This window comes from Chaetodon auriga, chromosome 17, assembly GCF_051107435.1.
Source record: "Chaetodon auriga isolate fChaAug3 chromosome 17, fChaAug3.hap1, whole genome shotgun sequence".
Taxonomy (NCBI): domain Eukaryota; kingdom Metazoa; phylum Chordata; class Actinopteri; order Chaetodontiformes; family Chaetodontidae; genus Chaetodon; species Chaetodon auriga.
In genome coordinates, this window is record NC_135090.1 from 22836194 (window position 1) to 22854354 (window position 18161).

Consider the following 18161-nt stretch of genomic DNA (forward strand, 5'->3'; position numbering starts at 1 on the left):
TTCTGCTGCAGGTTTTTGTTCCGCTCGTGCTAACGTCACCAGACTTATCTGATCGACCGCGGTGAAAGACACACTGAGGTGCAGGCGTTCACCTTCTCCTCTGCGCTCTTCTCCTGCCGTCCTTCAAACTCTTCATCCCAGTGAATTTAGAGTTACATCCACGTCTCTTTCATCCGTCAGGTCAACCCCTTCCTGAGTACCACATGAGTGATTCAGTGCAGATTAGGGGTGGGCGATATGGGAAAAAAATTGTATCACGATATTTTTGCATGAGATCACGATTTCGATATTTTATCACGATATTTAAAAAAAAAAAAAAAAAAATCGGGGCTACAAAGCTTTCTTTCTCAGAAGATTTTAATGAACGATATTGCAATCATTGTAAACAAAATAAAATGTAAAAAACACACAACACTGATAAAGTGCACTATTGGATTATGATTAAGAACAACAAAAGAAAAGTGAAGACTACTAAGTCTGTAAACATGACTGCGACAAAGTGAGAAACACTGTGATAAACTAAACATCCCAACTGATGAAGTAAACATTCTCACTGATAAAAATAAACATCATTCTGATAAAAAAGAACATTCTCACTCTGAAAGTGCATTCTCTTAGAATAGAAAAGAGAAAGTAAAATATGAAATCTTCAAGTACACAAACTGTTGCTGGCTACATTCACATGATTTAAAATCAACTTACATTATTATCAAAGTAACAAAATAGCTTTTTTTAAAATGTCAAAAGCAAAATGAGGTAACTGTAGTTAGTGCAACACTCTAGTGCAAAGAAATATCAGGGTGCTCCTCCTGATAAAGAGGGGAAATTCAGTTTCCCCCGTCACAGATTTTTTGACAGAAAAATCAATTTGTCCACCTTGTCTGGCTTTAGAGTAGCCCTTTGACAAGTCACGATGTTGCCACCTGTGCTGAACACTCTCTCCGAAGGAGAGCTTGTGGCTGGGATGCACAGGTATTTTTGTGCTAGTTTGCTTACTCTGGGAAAGTTTACCTCGTGGACTTTCCACCATTCCAGAGGATCCATCTCACTGTCTGCATTTGGGGTGGAAAGATAGGCCTTCATTTCAGCCTCGATTGCCTCTTTCAGAGATGGGGTGGGACGGCCTGCTGTGTCAGCTGCAGAACCTGAGGTTTTGAAAAGGCTTCCTAATGTTTTTTTCTTTGCCTTCTTTGGTGGGGGTTGGTATTCTGCCTCAGGATCATTCTGTGAAGTGGAGGTGGGAAGTGAATGCTGTTGTGTGCTCAATAAGCATTCGATCTCCGAAACCGCTCTGGCTTGTATTTCCTCCGTCTTTTCTGTAACAATGTACTGGCTCTTGAACCTGGGGTCAACAAGCGAAGCCATGTCGAGCAGTGCATCAGTGGTGGGGTCCTGATACTTGTCGTTGAGGTAGCTCAGGATTGTTGTCCTCATTGTGTTAGTCAGCTCTATGTCCTCTTCATTTGGCTCGAGGATGTTCACTTTGAGCAGGTGCAGGACTGGCTTCACATATGACACGCTCACGTAATCCTCCCCAGACAGCGCATCAGTGAAGTCCCTCAGAGGGCCGAGGGCCTTCTTTACACATTCCATCACCTCAACATCTTGCCATGATGGAGCCAACTGCCGCGTCTTCTTGTCAGCTTTGAGGACCTGGGATATGGCACTTTCTTGCTCTAACACCCTCTCCATCATGGCAAGTTTCGATCCCCATCTGGTTGGTGACTCTGTTTTGAGTTTCTTTTGTGGAAGTTTCAGCTCAGTTTGGGCTTTAGCCAAATCTCTCTTCTTCTTCCAGCTGAAGGAGAATGCACTGACTACTTTTTTGCAAACAGATGTCACACGAACAACTCGATGGTCTTTGGCACTGTTTTCTACAAAAGAAGAGCACACAATATTTCATTTTAAAAACCAGCCCAGATGCAATGACAGAAATAAACCAAAATAACAACATTTTAATCTGCCATTAATTATTAACATGAAAGTGTTGCAATGCTCATATTTTTCATTCTGAATTATTTATTTATCATCATCATCATCATCATCATCATCATCACATGTTAATAATAATAATTGTATTGTTATCATATGTGAAGAAACATTTAATCATAAATCCCACCACAGTTTTTTTTAATAATCTGTTCCAGATAAATACTGAAAACATTTTAACAGACATGCGTTATTCATTTATTAAGTTTAGTTCTACTCACCAATGGCTAGATGCAGCCTATGCCCAAAGCAGGGAAGACGAGTCCAGTCGTTAATTTGGAGGGCCTTCACCATGTTGGTCCCACTGTCAGTAGTCATGCAGGTCATGTTCTCCTCACGGAGTCCCCAACTTTCTAATGAGTCTCTCAGTTCTTGCGCGATGAGCTCCCCCGTGTGATCATCTGGGAAGTACGTTGCTTGCAGAGTCGCACTGCAGAGCTTCCAGTTATCGATAAAGTGAATGGTCAAGCTTAAATAAGGCTCGGATGTGCGGCTAGACCACAGGTCACTGGTTGTTGCAAAGAACTGCACTTTTTGGATTTTGTGTTCCAGCGTCTCTCTGCACTCCGTGTATAAACGTGGCATTGCAGTGTTGGAAAAAAAATTCCTGCCTGGTATCACATAGCGGGGGTCAAGGACTTTGATCAGGCGTTTAAATCCCTCGTTCTCCACTGTCGCGAAAGGGACCATGTCCTTAGCTAGATGGTATGTAATAGCGTCCGTTACCTCTCTCCACCGCTTACTGGTCTTATCATACGGGGTGCCTTTTTGAAATGCCTGGGTTAGCGTAGTTTGCTTTGGTTTTTCCACCGAGGCCGCAGCTTTTGATGTGGCTGGCGCCGCCGCTCGCATCGTTTCACTTTCGGCATGTTCCTTGGGGTGCTTACTTTTCAAGTGCTTGAATAAATTCGTTGTACTGGCATCGGACGTTTTCACGGGTTCTCTGCATATCTTGCATATCACGGACGTTTGTTCTTCGTCAGTGGGAGAAAACCCGAACCAATTCCAGACTACAGAGGTGGATTTCCTCTTCTTAACCAACTCCTCCTCGGCTTGGCTTTCAGCCATGGTTGTCCACGCGGCTTTTAGCGATTACAAACACAACAGCGTGTCAAGACGCACAGCTCGCTGTGATTGGACAGTTCTATGCCTACGTCTGCCGCATCGGCGGGAACCAGCCTTAAACAGAAAGACATTGCGCGGTATGGCGATCTATACGAGCTCTCATATTTGTTAGATCGCCTGCGATTCTCCACTCCTCCTCGTCTTTCACGGTACTTTATCGTCATATCGCACAGGCCTAGTGCAGATATTCAGTGTCAGACGGGTAATCCTTGTGTTTGCTGTTTGCTCTTCAGCTTCTTGCTCAGTATCTCTGCTGTGTTACAACTGTTACAGCAACAACAGTGAAAGAAAAACAGGCCAAGAACTCCATATTGAAATGGAAGATGAGGAATTTGCTATTTTTCTTGAAAAGTTTCTTTCATTTCAGCTGCTTTTCTTCATCCTGTGATTGGTTGACCCACCTGTCATCCAGCTGGTTATATGCGATGTTGAGCTGGTCTCTCTGTCAAATGAGCTATATAAATCAAAAAGACTCATCAACTGCAGTTGTTTTCACAAGGATTCGTGACGCGGCCTCATTGTACTTTTGTCATCCTGCACGTAGCACAACAGTTACTCAAACATATGAAAGAAAAACACACGTGAAGGCAGTGTGGGAGAGAAAAGACGACGTTACAATACGCAGAGATTCTCCCACGAACAGGTGACAGACACAGAGAAACGTTTGAAAGAGGACTTTAAACTTGCCGTATTGGAATAAGAACTTGAATGAAGATTTCAGCCAGCGTCAGAAGAGTAAACAGGATCACTGCAGCCGCTCTGAAGTGGAGTGTGTGAACCTGAAGAGGCAAAATGTGTTTTTATCCTGCGTGCCTGAAGTGGCTTTGCTGAGTGTCTGTTCCTGTAGTTGAGCTCATCTGCTCAGTGAGAATAATGACATTTGCACTCAAGTGGCTCCATATTATGAAGCTTAAGTCAGGCCTCCGTCTGCAGGCCAGAGGAGTAACAGAGACTTCAACTTCTAACAGTGTAAAACCTCAGGAGAAAAGGATCAGGGCCTTCACTGCCCGGCCTTCGCACGTTTTCCTTTCACAGTATTCATTTGCAGTTTACCACTTTTCGTGGAGGGATCTCCACCTCACTCTTGGCCTCCTCCGTCTTTCTCACGTTCAAACTCAAATGCGTTGAAGCTTGAATACTTGTGGACATCTTGCTTGTTTCTGTCGGGCAGCTTTCAGCAAAGAAATTTTCCCCAAATAGTTAACTTTCTTAACGTGGGAGCCTCTTTTGAAGAGGCCTCTTTGCTTTTGCCGGGTTTAAAGTTCAAACTCAAGAACTTTAGAGTAAGAAGGGAAACATGTGGCTCTGAACTGACCTGCAGCCCGTCAGGTTGAAAACGAGCATCGGCTGCTACAAATCTAATAAAAGCAAATACATTCAGAAGTAATGAATGAATTTTTCCTGTTGATATTTCTCAAGGATTTTAAAAAGCTGGCCAGTTCGTTTTTTAATGCTTGAAGAGCAGGAGGAGATCTCAGAACTCTCCATCTGATCATCTCCATCTGTTCAGAGTTGTAGTGATGGAGTGCTCCTTTGCGTTCAGAGTCCAGGAGCCTAATGAGCTGCTGCCTCACTCAGTCAAAATGTAGCAATGTTCAGTGAAAACTGCAGCTCATATTTGTCTTGAGAAGAGCTGCAGCCAATCGTCCGCGAAACGTCGAGTGGATCAAAAGAAATTCACCTGTGGCTATTTTGATAATTGATTTGTTGTTTTAGTCTTTTTTCATGCAAAAAATGTAAAATACTTTGCTGTTTTTTGTATTTTTTCACTTAGCACTTAACACTTCTTCTTCTTTGTATTGTGTCGCAGAGATATCTGCTGAAGTTAGCATGCTAACTGCAAGTTGGATGTGAAACTATCACGGCTCTCGATGCTGTTTTTTCAGGCTCGTCCCTGGAATCCGAGTTCAGGTCCGGCACAGCGTCCCTCCTTCGGTCTCAGCTGTTGTCTTCGGCCCTGATCCGGTTGTGTCTGCTCACTCTGGTCAAGTGCTGCTTGCTGTTTGTTGGACGACCTTCCACAGGTGTCCAGTTCCAGCACTTTGTACCTTTAAGTACCGTCCTGAGTTTTCTTCTTCTGTATCTCCACTTCTAAAATCATCTCATGGTTTCCAGACATGGTTTCAGTGTTACTCCCAATTCAAGCAGTAATTGTAGGTGCAGCAGTTTTCTTCCATTTCAAAGCTGCAGTCAAGCAAAACCACCAGGAGTTTCTTCTTAAGTTCTCAGTCTGTTGGATACAAGTGCAGGAAAATGATCGTGGAGTCTAGTTGAATATTCGCAGACAGAATGATCAGGATGTGTTGCACTTGTTGTCAGGTATGCTGCTGTTTGAGAAGGAAACAGTTGTGCTGAAGCAGCTTTAAATCAGTGTCGACTGTTTTCGTTATTGTTTGAAATGTCATCTTTTGAGTTTCGCCCTCATTAGAACGTGATGCAAGCCAGTTGTATTTTAATGAAACCAAACCATGACGAAACGCTCTGAAACTGTGAGTCGGTTTTATTGAGAAATCCAGTCAGTGACATTATGAATTGAAGCGATCATTGATCATCAGTGCATGTGATTTATCTCATGTTGGCCTTCGCAGGGGGGGGTTGGAACAGCCTGTTCAAAATTGGGAGAAGAAGAAGAAAAAAGTGAGTGAATGTCAGATGGATGAGCTTCAAAATGTCTTGTTTTAACAGCCAGACTCACCTGTGATCTGGGCCTCCAGCTCGGCCTGTTTCCTCTCTGACTGACTGAATAATGTCGTCAGGATGTTGTATCTGGTCTGCAGCCTCTGTGTCTCTACAGCGAGACTGTCCAGACTGGTTTGTGCCTGGTTCAGGTTTATGTTGAGCTGGTCTCTTTCTGCCATCAAGGTTTGTGTATCCAACGTGGCTAAAATATCTGGTGAGAGCAGAAACAAAAGAGAAAGCCGATGAAGGACAGAAAGTCATCCAGGTGTAAAGTAAAGGCGGCAGCAGCGTCACTTCACTCACTTCCACTCAGTTCAGGCTGTATGTGAAGCACCATGAAGCATTATGTCATATCTTAAGCACAAAACATGACAGTGCCACGTTTCTTTTTTTAAAAAGCGATTAGAAAGAAGGCAGAGTGATAACCAACCAATCACACCTGTGTGAAGGTGTGTGTGGTTGTTTGGTCGCAGCCTGCTGTCGTTTGGACGTGATTTAATGAAGGTGAATGAAGGCTGCTGCGCCCTGCTGCCTTCAGGTGGCTGCAGTCATTGAATCAGCTGATGGAGAAGCTTTTCATGGCGTTCTCAGCAGCTGTCAACAGTGAGAGAATCTCTCCGTTTGTTTAATGGACGCAGGCTTGTGCAGCTTTACTGTTTATCCTGCTTTAACCACGTGAGACACTTTTGATGCTGGATTAGATGCGTCTACTTGAAGACTGTAGGAGTAAAATAGTTCATTTACATTTCTCCAGTATTCCATTAGTGCTGCACTAGTATTGAATTTATGCTTGTTTACAAAATGCAACTGCCAAGAACTTTGCGGCAAACTGACGTAGCTCTGAGAGCCGGTTTCCAGCAGAACACCGCCCGCTTGCTTTGTGCAGCCTCTTCTCCGCCCACCTGTGCACCGTGCTCACTTTGCTGCGTAACCCAAACCACACTGACCGACAGAGCATCACACAGGAAGAAGAGTGAAGAACAAGTTCTCACAGCGCGTGAAGATCCCCGCCATCATGAGAAGACACAGCGCTGCCACAGCCCTCGCAGGAGTGAGACGTCTTCTGAAGACGGCCGAGAGACAGCTGGTCCTACCCAGAGGTCCTGCAGAGACGGACAACATTCAGACACCTTTTCATGATGCACATCTGGACTGGCTTTTTGGTTTATTTCAGCCTTCAGTTGACCTCATCTGCTCATAAGAACTCAGTCCACAGCACACACCAGCCCAGAAACATCTGCTCACCATCTGCAGCGTCTGATTAAACAGAACAAACCGTCATTGTTCAGGATTGAATCAAACAGGCTCAAACATCCACTGAAGTCTACTGCTGTCGGTATTTTGTACTCACTGACTTCATGGGACCCACGATCAGTTTGTCTGCCATTCAAAGTGTCTTCATTCTCAGAGATCTCCACCTGGATCTCCACCTCTGTTTCGCCTCCATCTGTGTTGTCTCCTCTGCTGTATCTCACGTTCACGCTCCCGCCTGTGGACATCCTGAGAGGCGAGAGCAGTGATCCTGCTCTTCGCTGTTTGTTTCTCTGAGTGAGGCAGCTTTGAGCATTGAGGAAGTAGCAGCGAGATAAAGCTCAGGTGCCTTTTACAATCAACAAATTTGTTCCGGTGTGACAAAAATATACATAGATAGAAATCTGTTGGCAACCACGAGGTACCGTGGCAGATATCCTTTTTGATCTGGTGTTAACGCTCACTGGAACACTTTAGTAACGAGGCAGGAAGCGAGGCGTGCTTTAATGGGCCAAAATGAAAATCACATTTGCACCACTGTCTCGAGATACTTGAACATTCATAAATATTATAGAGAATTATTTGTGTTTGCCACCGTGTAAATCTAAGCAAATCGAACTGAGTTGGACGTTATTGTCGAGTGGGGGTGTGCGAAGCTGCAGCTGAAGGACCCAAATGCAGACAGGACGAGTTCAGTGGTGTTCCAGGGTTCAGGTTCCGGTTCAGGTGGCTGGAAAGCAAAGGCATCAGCAGTAACGTGATCCAGCTCTGATGTGGAGGAAAGCGAGCAGGAAACCGTGAGGCTGCTGATGAGTTTGATTTCATGAAAATCTGCGATGTCAAAGTAAAGAAGCCAGTGGCTTCATGGAGCTTTATGGTCTGTCTCATGTCTTTAGCTTTAGTCCTTTCTCTAGTTTTGTGGTTATTTTAGTACCACGGGGTGAGTAATGTTGTGGAAATTGTATGTAGGATTAAAAAAAACACGTTCAGTGTTGCACAAGCACGCTGATGGTTTTAAGTTTATTGTTATTGTAGCTACAATAAGGAGACACACCGTCCGAGGAGCCGTGATTCTGCATGCACTGACCATAAGTCCACCATGTAGAGAACATGCCGTGATCCCACTGTCTCACATTCCTGAAGACATGGACGGACACACAGAGGACATCCAGGTCCCCATCCTGTGTTTGTCCAGCACAGAGCGTCTGTCCTCACTCCTGGCCTCAGGTGAATCTACAGACCTGAGGACAGCGATAACTCATGACTCCACAGTAACTGAACAAGCAGTTCTTTGCTTGTTGACTGAGGACAATGTGGCGTCCGTCACATTATGGTGTCTTTTGCATGCGGACGTCTCTATCAACAGAGAAGACAAGACATCGTTTTTTCACAGATCCAGTTGTTAGAATTAAAATATCTGCTTTGTGTCCATTTTCCTTGTTTATTGCAGCACTCTGCGTAGTGGAACCAGGTCTTCTGAGAGTGGCCTGTCTCCCAGAACCTGCAGAGCAAAACTGAGTTGACACGTTTGATGGCATTACGAGGTTAAAACAAGGCGTGTTAAATGTCTAACCTTAGAGTCAGCGGCGATCCGTCCACCCATTCCCAGTTTGGCTCCCATCCTGTAGTTTTGTGTGTGTACTCGGCCTTTAGACCAATCCAGAAGGCTCCCGGCTCATTCAGCCCTCTGACAAACTCCTGATCGTTGGACAAGGGACAGAATAAGTGCTTTGCTGTTCGCGCTCCTTTATTTTCCATCAGATTCATGTTGGAACGTTCAGGAATCAGGACCAATCACAGCACGTCTTATTTCATGATCATGTGTGAGTTCGGGTGTCAGAGGAGAGGCGGGTGAAGCAGCTGTCAGTCACGGTGACAGAAGCATTGTGTGTGTGATGCTGGCGGTCTTGTGTTCATTGTCCCTCCTGACAGCAGCGACCTCGGCATCCCTCCTCCTCCTCCTCTCCACCATGGTCACCTGACTGCTCTCTAGAGAGAGCAGCTGATCGGTCAACGCTCAGAAACATGTGCAAGACTTCTTGTTGTGGGGCGGCCCAGACAGACTACTCGAGTACAGACGACCACGGTGCTGGTTAAGTCGTCAGCCGCGACAAAACCATCTCAAGGTTCATGCAGTCTGACCCCAGAGGAGAGGAAAACTAGTTTGGTAGCACATTTGATTTCCTGATTTTTAAGAAACAGAATCTACTCAATGTCTTCATTTTAAAAGCTGGAGGAAACATTCAAACTTTACATTAACCTTCACGTTAATAATGAACAGAATCATCTCATATATCAATATTCACATTAAGACAGGTTTCACAGCAGAAACCTGAATGACTGACATGAGGAAGCCGCTCACCTGCTCCTCTCTGCTGTTAATGACCACCAGGTCTGCTGCTCTGCTCTGACAGTCCGTCCTGCTGTCCTCCCATTTCTTCCTCTGGCTGTCTTTGTAGTAACAGCTGCATCCAAACCTCGTCCATCCTTCAGGACAGCACAGCCCTTCGCGTCAGACAGTTGGTTTTAGGTCATGCGGTGTCATATTTGAAAGGCGTATTCTTAACTTTTGTTGTCCTCAAGCGTTAAACCAAAAAGCAGATCGACCACATGAAACTCCCACCAGCTCATATAATATGTATTCATGTTCTATTTCATTGTCGGATTTATTATCTGTGATGCATATAAAGAAATCTGATTTGCTCTTTAACACATTTATCCGTAGCTTTTTTCTTTTCCCCTCTCGTTGGCTTTGCTTCGACTTGTCTTCTGTTGCCGGGTGCTTTGGCTCTGCTCTACCTGCTCGCAGGTCTGGTCTTGGTATTTTCCGTTTTGCAGCTTTTCTTACCTGAAATTTGTCTGTGGAGCAGCAGGACTTCCTGCTGTAGCTGGCTGTGGTTGTTGTGCAGGCTGTCGTAGCTTCTCTGCAGCTGGTCTTTGTCTGAAACGGCTGCAATATCTGGTGAGAGGCAACAACAGGGGCGCGAAAGGTGTGTCTGCTGCTGGGATTGATTTCATTCAGACATTACCTGCCTGATTATTAAGTTCAAGAGTAAAATGTGTAGGTACAAAGTGAAGTTTTAATCCCAGTTTAACCGCTGTGTTTTCGAAGAGTTTCCAAGCAGCTGATTTGAAAACTAACCAGGAACTCCAGTTGTTCTTACTTTCTTCTAAAGCTTGTCCGGCTTTGTTACCTTTGATTAACAGACTGAGTCTAAAGTCTAAACATGAGACGGAGATTCGCCTCTGTTGGTTTTGTTTGTTCGTCGTCACCTTAACTCTGATCCTGCGTGCATTCGTTCTGCCTCTGATTACACTTTGCGTTGTTCAGTGTAGCTGAACGGCACCAGTGATGATGTGAGCTTTGGGAATCAGTGTTTTAATCAGACTCGTACGTTGGTTCTTCATCTTTTCAGGACATTTTTATTCATTGTTCAGTTTGTTTCCTGAGGATAAGGATCTCCTTGTAAAGCTGGCTTAATTATGTGGTTAAGAAAGTAGATCTTTTACATTTTCTACCAAAAGCCCGGAGGAAGTGACGGATATGTGATGTTCAGTAAGATTTTAAACATCTTTGGGAATTACGTTGATGATGAAGAGTTTTCAAGTGCATTTATCTTCCTCTTCTATCATCAGTTTACGATGTGGACCAGTGTGGACGTCACTGATCACAGGAAGAAAGAAACATGAAGTTTATTATGTTCTCTAAATGGAAAAAAGCTGCAAACCTGTTAAGACAGGAGAGCTGGGATTAAAAACTCACAGCACAGGAAGATTCCAGCTAACATGAGGAGATACATCCCTCCAACAGCCACTGCAGCGGCTATGAAACACCTTCGAGTGGCAGGTTTCTTCTCAGCCTGCGCTCCTACAGAAACACATAGAAAACAGATTTATTACGCTTATCTGAGGTGTGAAGGAGCCACTTTTAACTGAGCAGCGTTTTGTTAGCAGATTAGATCAGCTGACAGTGACCTGAAGTCAACGGTGTCTGATGATGAGCTGATTAGTTTTCACAGTCTTCATCAGATTACCATCCGAGTATTTCAGACTTACTGGCTGTTTGTGACCCAACATCAGCGCGATGCTCTTCATCCTCTAAGATCTCCCCGTGGTTCTCCTCTTCCTCTCTTCTGTTCTGCTGGACTTTTCTGGTATATCTCACGTTCACGTTCAAATGTGGTGCAGCAAGAATATCAGCAGACATGTTGAAAAGCCCGAAACTGAGCCTGAGCTGTTCTTCAGCAGCTGTCACTGTCTGTCTGTCTGTCTGTCTGTCTGCTTGTCTCTTCGTCTCTGAGTTGGTCAGTCTTCAACACAGGAAGCGGCAACAGAGCCGACCTCAACCACAGCTGCACATGAGAAGAGCCACTTTACTTAAGCTTGACTTGAAGTTGGACATCGGTGGTTCATTGTTGGAATTCTGAAAACCTTCAGACAAACAGCAGGAAAGAAGATTTGAAGCTGAAAGATGAAGCTGTTTGTCGTCTTTATTTCTTGACAGTGACAGAGAGGAAATACGAGGTTTCCACTCAACAGCTGAGGTGTGAGCTTTCATCCACACATTGGTGCATAGCTGCACTCATTGTTGCCCCCAAACACACACACACACACACACACACACACACACACACACACACACACACACACACACACACACACACACACACACACCAACACCTCTGACACAGGAAATGTGCTGTAGCTGGACGGTTATTTTCAGTCAGCTCCGTCACCTGCACACTGGTGGCATACAGAGATCAGATAGTCGATATGAGACGGCGTGGAGGACGAGTGACCGCCGTTAATCTGTGTCACAACCCTCCAGGGTCTCCAGGTGAAAACCAGTAACCTGTTCCTCCGTGAATGAATGAATTATCTGTCGTGTCGTTGTGCTGCACGCAGCTGGAGCCATCTTCAGTGTGGCCCTGTTGGCTGATCTGGCGTCAGTTCTGCTGGTGTGGTCCGTTCAGACGTGGACGGCCGTTTGTCGTGGCGGCTCAAAGATTTGCCTGCAGCTCAGCGACTTGTTGGTATTTTCTCGACTGGCTGAATGTTGTTTTTGAACAAGTCTGTCAGACACCACATTTCATTCAGTGGCATCATTTTTTTTAATAAATATGTCACTTTTGTGGTTTCCGCCCCGGCTGTGGAACCGTGGACCAGCTCTGTTCTGTTGCTAGTGTGCTGGAGAGAGCGTGGGTTTGTCAAACCAGCCTACGGCCGTGTTCCCAGGGGCATCCTGGAGGGGAGGCCCCGGGAGTATGGGGTGAGCCTGGGGCCTGATTTGTAAGGTGGCTAACAGACTCATAACTGTGACAAGGTGTCACCCAACATGTGTTAAATGACACCTGGATTCAGTCCAGATTTGAGGCCCTTGAAAACAGTTATTGGGGTTTATTTGATGGCAGTTTGACCAGAGCACGTTTCACAGACTCAAGAGGCCCAGCATGAACCTCCATGCGTGTCTCACTCTCCAGGTGATGCTTCTCAGGTGATGATTAGCAGCTGTTGACCACTGTGTCAGAATGCAGAGAGGCAGGAAGCTGATGCAACATTTCAGGAGTTTTATTCTCTTAAAACAAACAAACAAAAAAAAAAACACCACAAACAACAAAACTATGGGTCAAAGTCACCTGACAGCCGTCAAACTGCGGCGCTTTAAACAACAAGCAGAACCAAGATAAGCTAGAAAACAGATTCAAGATTCAGAAAAGTCAAAGAGGGGGTGCGGACGTCTGTCTTCAGGCTATGAAAGAGGTGAGGACGACGATTAGACGTGGATCCCCTCTGAAGTCTACTTCTCACAGATCCCGCTCGTATAATCATGATATTTTCTTCGTGTCAGTTTTCCTTGTTGATCACAACATGCTGCGTACTGGTTCCCATCGTTCTGCAGTCCTGATGCCCAGAACCTGTCGGACAAAGAAAATGTTTCTTCTGATTATTTCCAATTTGAAATAAGATGTTGAGTTTAAATATTTCTTTATAATTAATAAGTTTCTAATGACTCTTCTAACGCCAATTCAATAATCAAACTTGTTCAGTAATCTAGGGAATCAAGGGATTATGGGTATCCTGATACCAAACACCAGACGGCGTAAACTTTACATTTAATGAAATCACACACATTAAGAAACCGAAGCTGCTGTCCAGATGTCTGAAAGTCTCCCAGGTGTTAAATCTGCAGGACGTCAGGACACATTTCTGTTGGCTACAGGAGACTCTCCAGCTGTCTTCAAATGTCCGCGGGACACATGCTGTAATAATCACAGAGTCCAGGAGAAGTTTTGTGACGGAAACAACAAATGTCTCACGTTTGTGTCAGCGGTGATCCGTCCACCCATCCCCAAACCCAACGTGTTGATTTCCATGTTTCTTTAAGACCAATCCAGGACTCGTCCTTCTCACTCAGCTCGATGACAAACTTCTAGAATTTGACCAGAGACGGTAATCATTTGTCTGTTCGTGATTCAGTGTTTCTGTGGTAGGAAAGTCATCTTCTGACTGTGTGTGAAGGAAATGGAGCAAAGTGACAGAAGCAGTTTGGACCAGATGACTGACAGTGAGCGTGATCACACTCTGATTAACAAACACACTCACCTGTTCCTCTTTGCTGTTTATAACCACCAGATCTGCTTCTTTGTTCTGACACTGGTTTCTGCTGCTCTGCCACGATGTCCTCTGACTGTACTTAAAGTAACAGCTGCATCCAAATTTCCTCCATCCTTCAGGACACCTCCTCCCTTAATGTCAAGCAGGTGTTTTAACGATCCGTCGTTCTGTCAAATTCGTACCACTTGTACTTTCATCATTTAGTTTAAGGTCTTTCTTCCTCGCCACTTGTCTCTCTTCTTCTCTCAGATGTTGTATCTTAATTGAAAGTGTCTCTGATGTCTTAATATCCACACAAAGCAAGTTCAACAGCATGAAACAAGTTCTGTCCTGTACGCTGGTGTAAAGCTGGTGTTAACTGTTAGTTCTTAAACTCACCTTCAATCTCGCCCTTCAGCTGCTTTACCTCCTCCTGTAGCTGTCTGTGGTTCTTACTCACTGCTTCGTAACTGCTCTGTAAACGACTGTTGTTGAGTGCCATGCCTTGAGAAAAACAACAGGTTAAACAGTGAGACAATAAGAAAATATGTGAGTTTCACAGGCCGTGTGGAGCTGGATCCTGTGGTTTGGTTTAAAAGTGTTCTTACCTGAATGGTTTCCCTGGAGTTGGATACAGGTGTTGTGCAGGCTGTCGTAGCTTCTCTGCAGCTGGTCTCTTTCTGAGACGGCTGTAATATCTGGTGAGAGGCACAACGGAGGCACAAAAGATGTATCTACTACTGAATGCGTTTCATTCTGTGACTTTGAAATATGGAGAAATGGTAAGTTCAGAAACATTCTCAACACTGAAAAGATACCTGAGCAGGTTCGGTCTTAAAGTCGAGTCTTGAAGTCGAGTGAGAGACACAGACGAGGAACAGAAATCTCAGGCCAGCTAAAAACTGCTGCCTGTGATTTACAGTTCTTGTAAAATAAATTTCCGATGTGCACGATGATTAAGTTCCAGTCACATGTGTAAATACAAAGTGAGTTTTTCGTCTGAATGTAACCGCTGTGTTTTTTCACTTTGCATTTTTTGGCCACAAACAGTCGAAGTTTCCATTTGGTGTGAAAACGAGCAGCAACAGTATGAGGTCTCAGACAGACTGATGTCAAAACTTAGCAGGAGCTCCAGGTATTGTTTCTTTCCTCTAAAACCTCGTCCTGCCTTAATGAAGTCATTATTAGTTAAAACATTTTCCATTCAAGTGAACATTTCTACGCCTCAGTTGTCAGCATCAAGAGCGATTCTGCCTTGTTCATTTTTGTTTGTGTTGCGTTAGATCCCAGGTCATCCTCTGCAGGAGGTGCTGGACCAGCTCTCGTTTAAAGGGTCTGATCCTCAGGCCTAAAAAGTTTCACCCTAATAGGTTTTAACTGAGGACTATGTCCGCTGGTGGTGAGGAGACATGCCTAGTTTGTAGCTGCCTCCGCCCGGGCGCCTACCCCGCATCCTCTGATACTGCGCCCGACTGAACGGCCCTTGAGTCGAGTTGAGTACAGTTACCAGCCACACCTGTTAACAGCAGCTCTCCTCTGACTGATCTGGTCTCTTGATATGGTGCTAGGGTAAAATTTTGTGCTTAAGAAATAAGCCCCAAGATATGTTAATTTCTTTGGCGAGAGTTGTCTTTCAGAACTTTTAAGATATCTTGAAGAAGTCACGACCCCGATCAACGTCTCGAATGCCTGGATCAGACTACACGAGTCGAGCCAGACTTTGAGACGATTTTGTCTTTATCTCTTTGAGGAATTACCAGAGTCGTGGCCAATCGTGACCCAACAGTTGGGCATCCGTACCCATGTAGTGTGACGCTCTAAACAACCTGTCGAGCGGCATCTGGGACGCCCCACAATACCCCAACGCAAAGACTAGCATGTCAGAATTTTTTATTTTGACTCGTCGGGCGTGGCATTTCCCACAACATCTTTCTGAGCTTTGACCAATCAGGTCACATGGTGAAGGAGGAGGAGGGATGCTGAGGTTGCTGCTGTCAGGTGGGACAATTGAAGAGAGGACCCCTGCCTAGTTGACGTTTACTCGAGGGAAGAAGACCGATTACAAGAAAAAAGACAAATGTTGGCGAGAAATAGTTGAAGCTCCTCATCAGTAGCTGCTGTGTGGTCATAACATTATCCACAGTCCTGACTGCAGCAATGTGCTCATGATTACTAAGTCCAGATCAGACGTTGAAGTGGTCTGTTTGATGCAGTCAGTCCTGCTGCTCGTAGCATGAACAACTCTGGAAATAAAATGACTGCATGTGAAACTCGTACCCGTCCTAATCGTTATCCGGATGCGACACAGTCGATGTATAAATAATGACTGAATGGGCTGAAGTTTACTCGCCTCTTGCATTGGATTTTAATGCTATAGTGCATCCACGGCCATTTTTTCTTTCAGTCCACAAGATCGCGCCATCACACACAACGTCTCCGTCACCATGATTGACAGTTGCTTCACCTGCCTCCCCGATGACACCTGAGCTCGTGTGTGTGATCGTGAGATAAGACGTGCCGCGATCGATCGGCGTCATGCTTGTAGTCTGGCCAGTCACCCGGTGCGAGTTTATGACACTGTGATCGTTAGATCTGACACGGTGACCATCGTCAAGGACAAAAGTCTCGTGTGGTCTGAAAAGTGAGACGAACTCCAATGTATGATTGCAGTCAGTTGGAAAATGGTTGCTGCTCCTGCAGAATTTTCCTTCTTTGAAAAGTCCTTCTTTGTGATGTCAGGCCTCAGAACATGGCCGACGTGGCTTCCTCTTTTGGTGTTCCTCATTTCAGGGGAATGACACAGTACTTGTGTCTCCACACCCAAAGTCATGAGTTGTTTTCTATCAGCTCCGTTTAAAGCACTTCTTTCTTGATTACATTTGAATTCTTAATCCTTCTTACTTCGACCATTTCATTTTATTAGTGATTACAGTAATGGCAGCTTAAATTCAATCACTGTTACAACTTGTCATTGAACAGAAGCTCGTGTGTATTACACTAACATAAAGGACTTCATGATAACGTCCTTTACTTATATTTTATGTGTGAGCTTTGGTAATCAGTGTTTTAATCAGACTCGTACGTTGGTTCTTCATCTTTTCAGAGCATTTTTATTCATTGTTCAGTTTGTTTCCTGAGGATAAGGATCTCCTTGTAAAGCTGGCTTAATTATGTGGTTAAGAAAGTAGATCTTTTACATTTTCTACCAAAAGCCCGGAGGAAGTGACGGATATGTGATGTTCAGTAAGATTTTAAACATCTTTGGGAATTACGTTGATGATGAAGAGTTTTCAAGTGCATTTATCTTCCTCTTCTATCATCAGTTTACGATGTGGACCAGTGTGGACGTCACTGATCACAGGAAGAAAGAAACATGAAGTTTATTATGTTCTCTAAATGGAAAAAAGCTGCAAACCTGTTAAGACAGGAGAGCTGGGATTAAAAACTCACAGCGCAGGAAGATTCCAGCTAACATGAGGAGATACATCCCTCCAACAGCCACTGCAGCGGCTATGAAACACCTTCGAGTGGCAGGTTTCTTCTCAGCCTGCGCTCCTACAGAAACACATAGAAAACAGATTTATTACGCTTATCTGAGGTGTGAAGGAGCCACTTTTAACTGAGCAGCGTTTTGTTAGCAGATTAGATCAGCTGACAGTGACCTGAAGTCAACGGTGTCTGATGATGAGCTGATTAGTTTTCACAGTCTTCATCAGATTACCATCCGAGTATTTCAGACTTACTGGCTGTTTGTGACCCAACATCAGCGCGATGCTCTTCATCCTCTAAGATCTCCCCGTGGTTCTCCTCTTCCTCTCTTCTGTTCTGCTGGACTTTTCTGGTATATCTCACGTTCACGTTCAAATGTGGTGCAGCAAGAATATCAGCAGACATGTTGAAAAGCCCGAAACTGAGCCTGAGCTGTTCTTCAGCAGCTGTCAGTGTCTGTCTGTCTGTCTGTCTGTCTGCTTGTCTCTTCGTCTCTGAGTTGGTCAGTCTTCAACACAGGAAGTGGCAACAGAGCCGACCTCAACCACAGCTGCACATGAGAAGAGCCACTTTACTTAAGCTTGACTTGAAGTTGGACATCGGTGGTTCATTGTTGGAATTCTGAAAACCTTCAGACAAACAGCAGGAAAGAAGATTTGAAGCTGAAAGATGAAGCTGTTTGTCGTCTTTATTTCTTGACAGTGACAGAGAGGAAATACGAGGTTTCCACTCAACAGCTGAGGTGTGAGCTTTCATCCACACATTGGTGCATAGCTGCACTCATTGTTGCCCCCACACACACACACACACACACACACACACACACACCAACACCTCTGACACAGGAAATGTGCTGTAGCTGGACGGTTATTTTCAGTCAGCTCCGTCACCTGCACACTGGTGGCATACAGAGATCAGATAGTCGATATGAGACGGCGTGGAGGACGAGTGACCGCCGTTAATCTGTGTCACAACCCTCCAGGGTCTCCAGGTGAAAACCAGTAACCTGTTCCTCCGTGAATGAATGAATTATC

At 44.8% G+C, this 18161-nt stretch overlaps 3 protein-coding genes across 5 annotated transcripts in view; 1 reads left to right on the forward strand and 2 right to left on the reverse strand.

Moving 5' to 3' along the window:
• col14a1b (collagen, type XIV, alpha 1b) overlaps nucleotides 1-18161 on the forward strand; it is a 129031-nt gene that overhangs the window by 91066 nt on the left and 19804 nt on the right. The gene's annotated exons all lie outside the window — the stretch shown is intronic.
• Nucleotides 6751-11139, reverse strand: LOC143335222 (CD209 antigen-like protein 2). The gene is made up of 7 exons (XM_076754489.1): nucleotides 11101-11139; nucleotides 9893-10046; nucleotides 9407-9549; nucleotides 8618-8742; nucleotides 8436-8545; nucleotides 7145-7282; nucleotides 6751-6896 (listed from the first exon to the last, which is right to left on the reverse strand). The coding sequence occupies exons 1-7, from the start codon at nucleotides 11137-11139 to the stop codon at nucleotides 6751-6753; spliced, it is 855 nt and encodes a 284-aa protein (XP_076610604.1).
• LOC143335223 (uncharacterized) lies at nucleotides 12656-17532 on the reverse strand. The gene is made up of 7 exons (XM_076754490.1): nucleotides 17382-17532; nucleotides 17089-17193; nucleotides 14247-14336; nucleotides 14038-14142; nucleotides 13648-13790; nucleotides 13362-13474; nucleotides 12656-12959 (listed from the first exon to the last, which is right to left on the reverse strand). Exons 1-7 carry the CDS (start codon nucleotides 17530-17532, stop codon nucleotides 12842-12844), a joined length of 825 nt encoding a protein of 274 aa, XP_076610605.1. The 3' UTR covers nucleotides 12656-12841.

Coding starts and splice junctions, on each gene's coding strand:
- LOC143335222 (XM_076754489.1), bottom strand. CDS start 11,139: ATGAAGAGCATCGCGCTGATGTTGGGTCACAAACAGCCA. Junction 9,550..9,892: donor GCTCCACAGACAAATTTCAG/GTAAGAAAAGCT, acceptor TCTGACGCGAAG/GGCTGTGCTGTCCTGAAGGA. Junction 6,897..7,144: donor TCGTGGGTCCCATGAAGTCA/GTGAGTACAAAA, acceptor CCGTCTCTGCAG/GACCTCTGGGTAGGACCAGC.
- LOC143335223 (XM_076754490.1), bottom strand. CDS start 17,532: ATGTCTGCTGATATTCTTGCTGCACCACATTTGAACGTGAACGTGAGA. Junction 14,337..17,088: donor AGCTGGAATCTTCCTGCGCT/GTGAGTTTTTAA, acceptor GCCTCTCACCAG/ATATTACAGCCGTCTCAGAA. Junction 12,960..13,361: donor GGATCACCGCTGACACAAAC/GTGAGACATTTG, acceptor TTTGTCCGACAG/GTTCTGGGCATCAGGACTGC.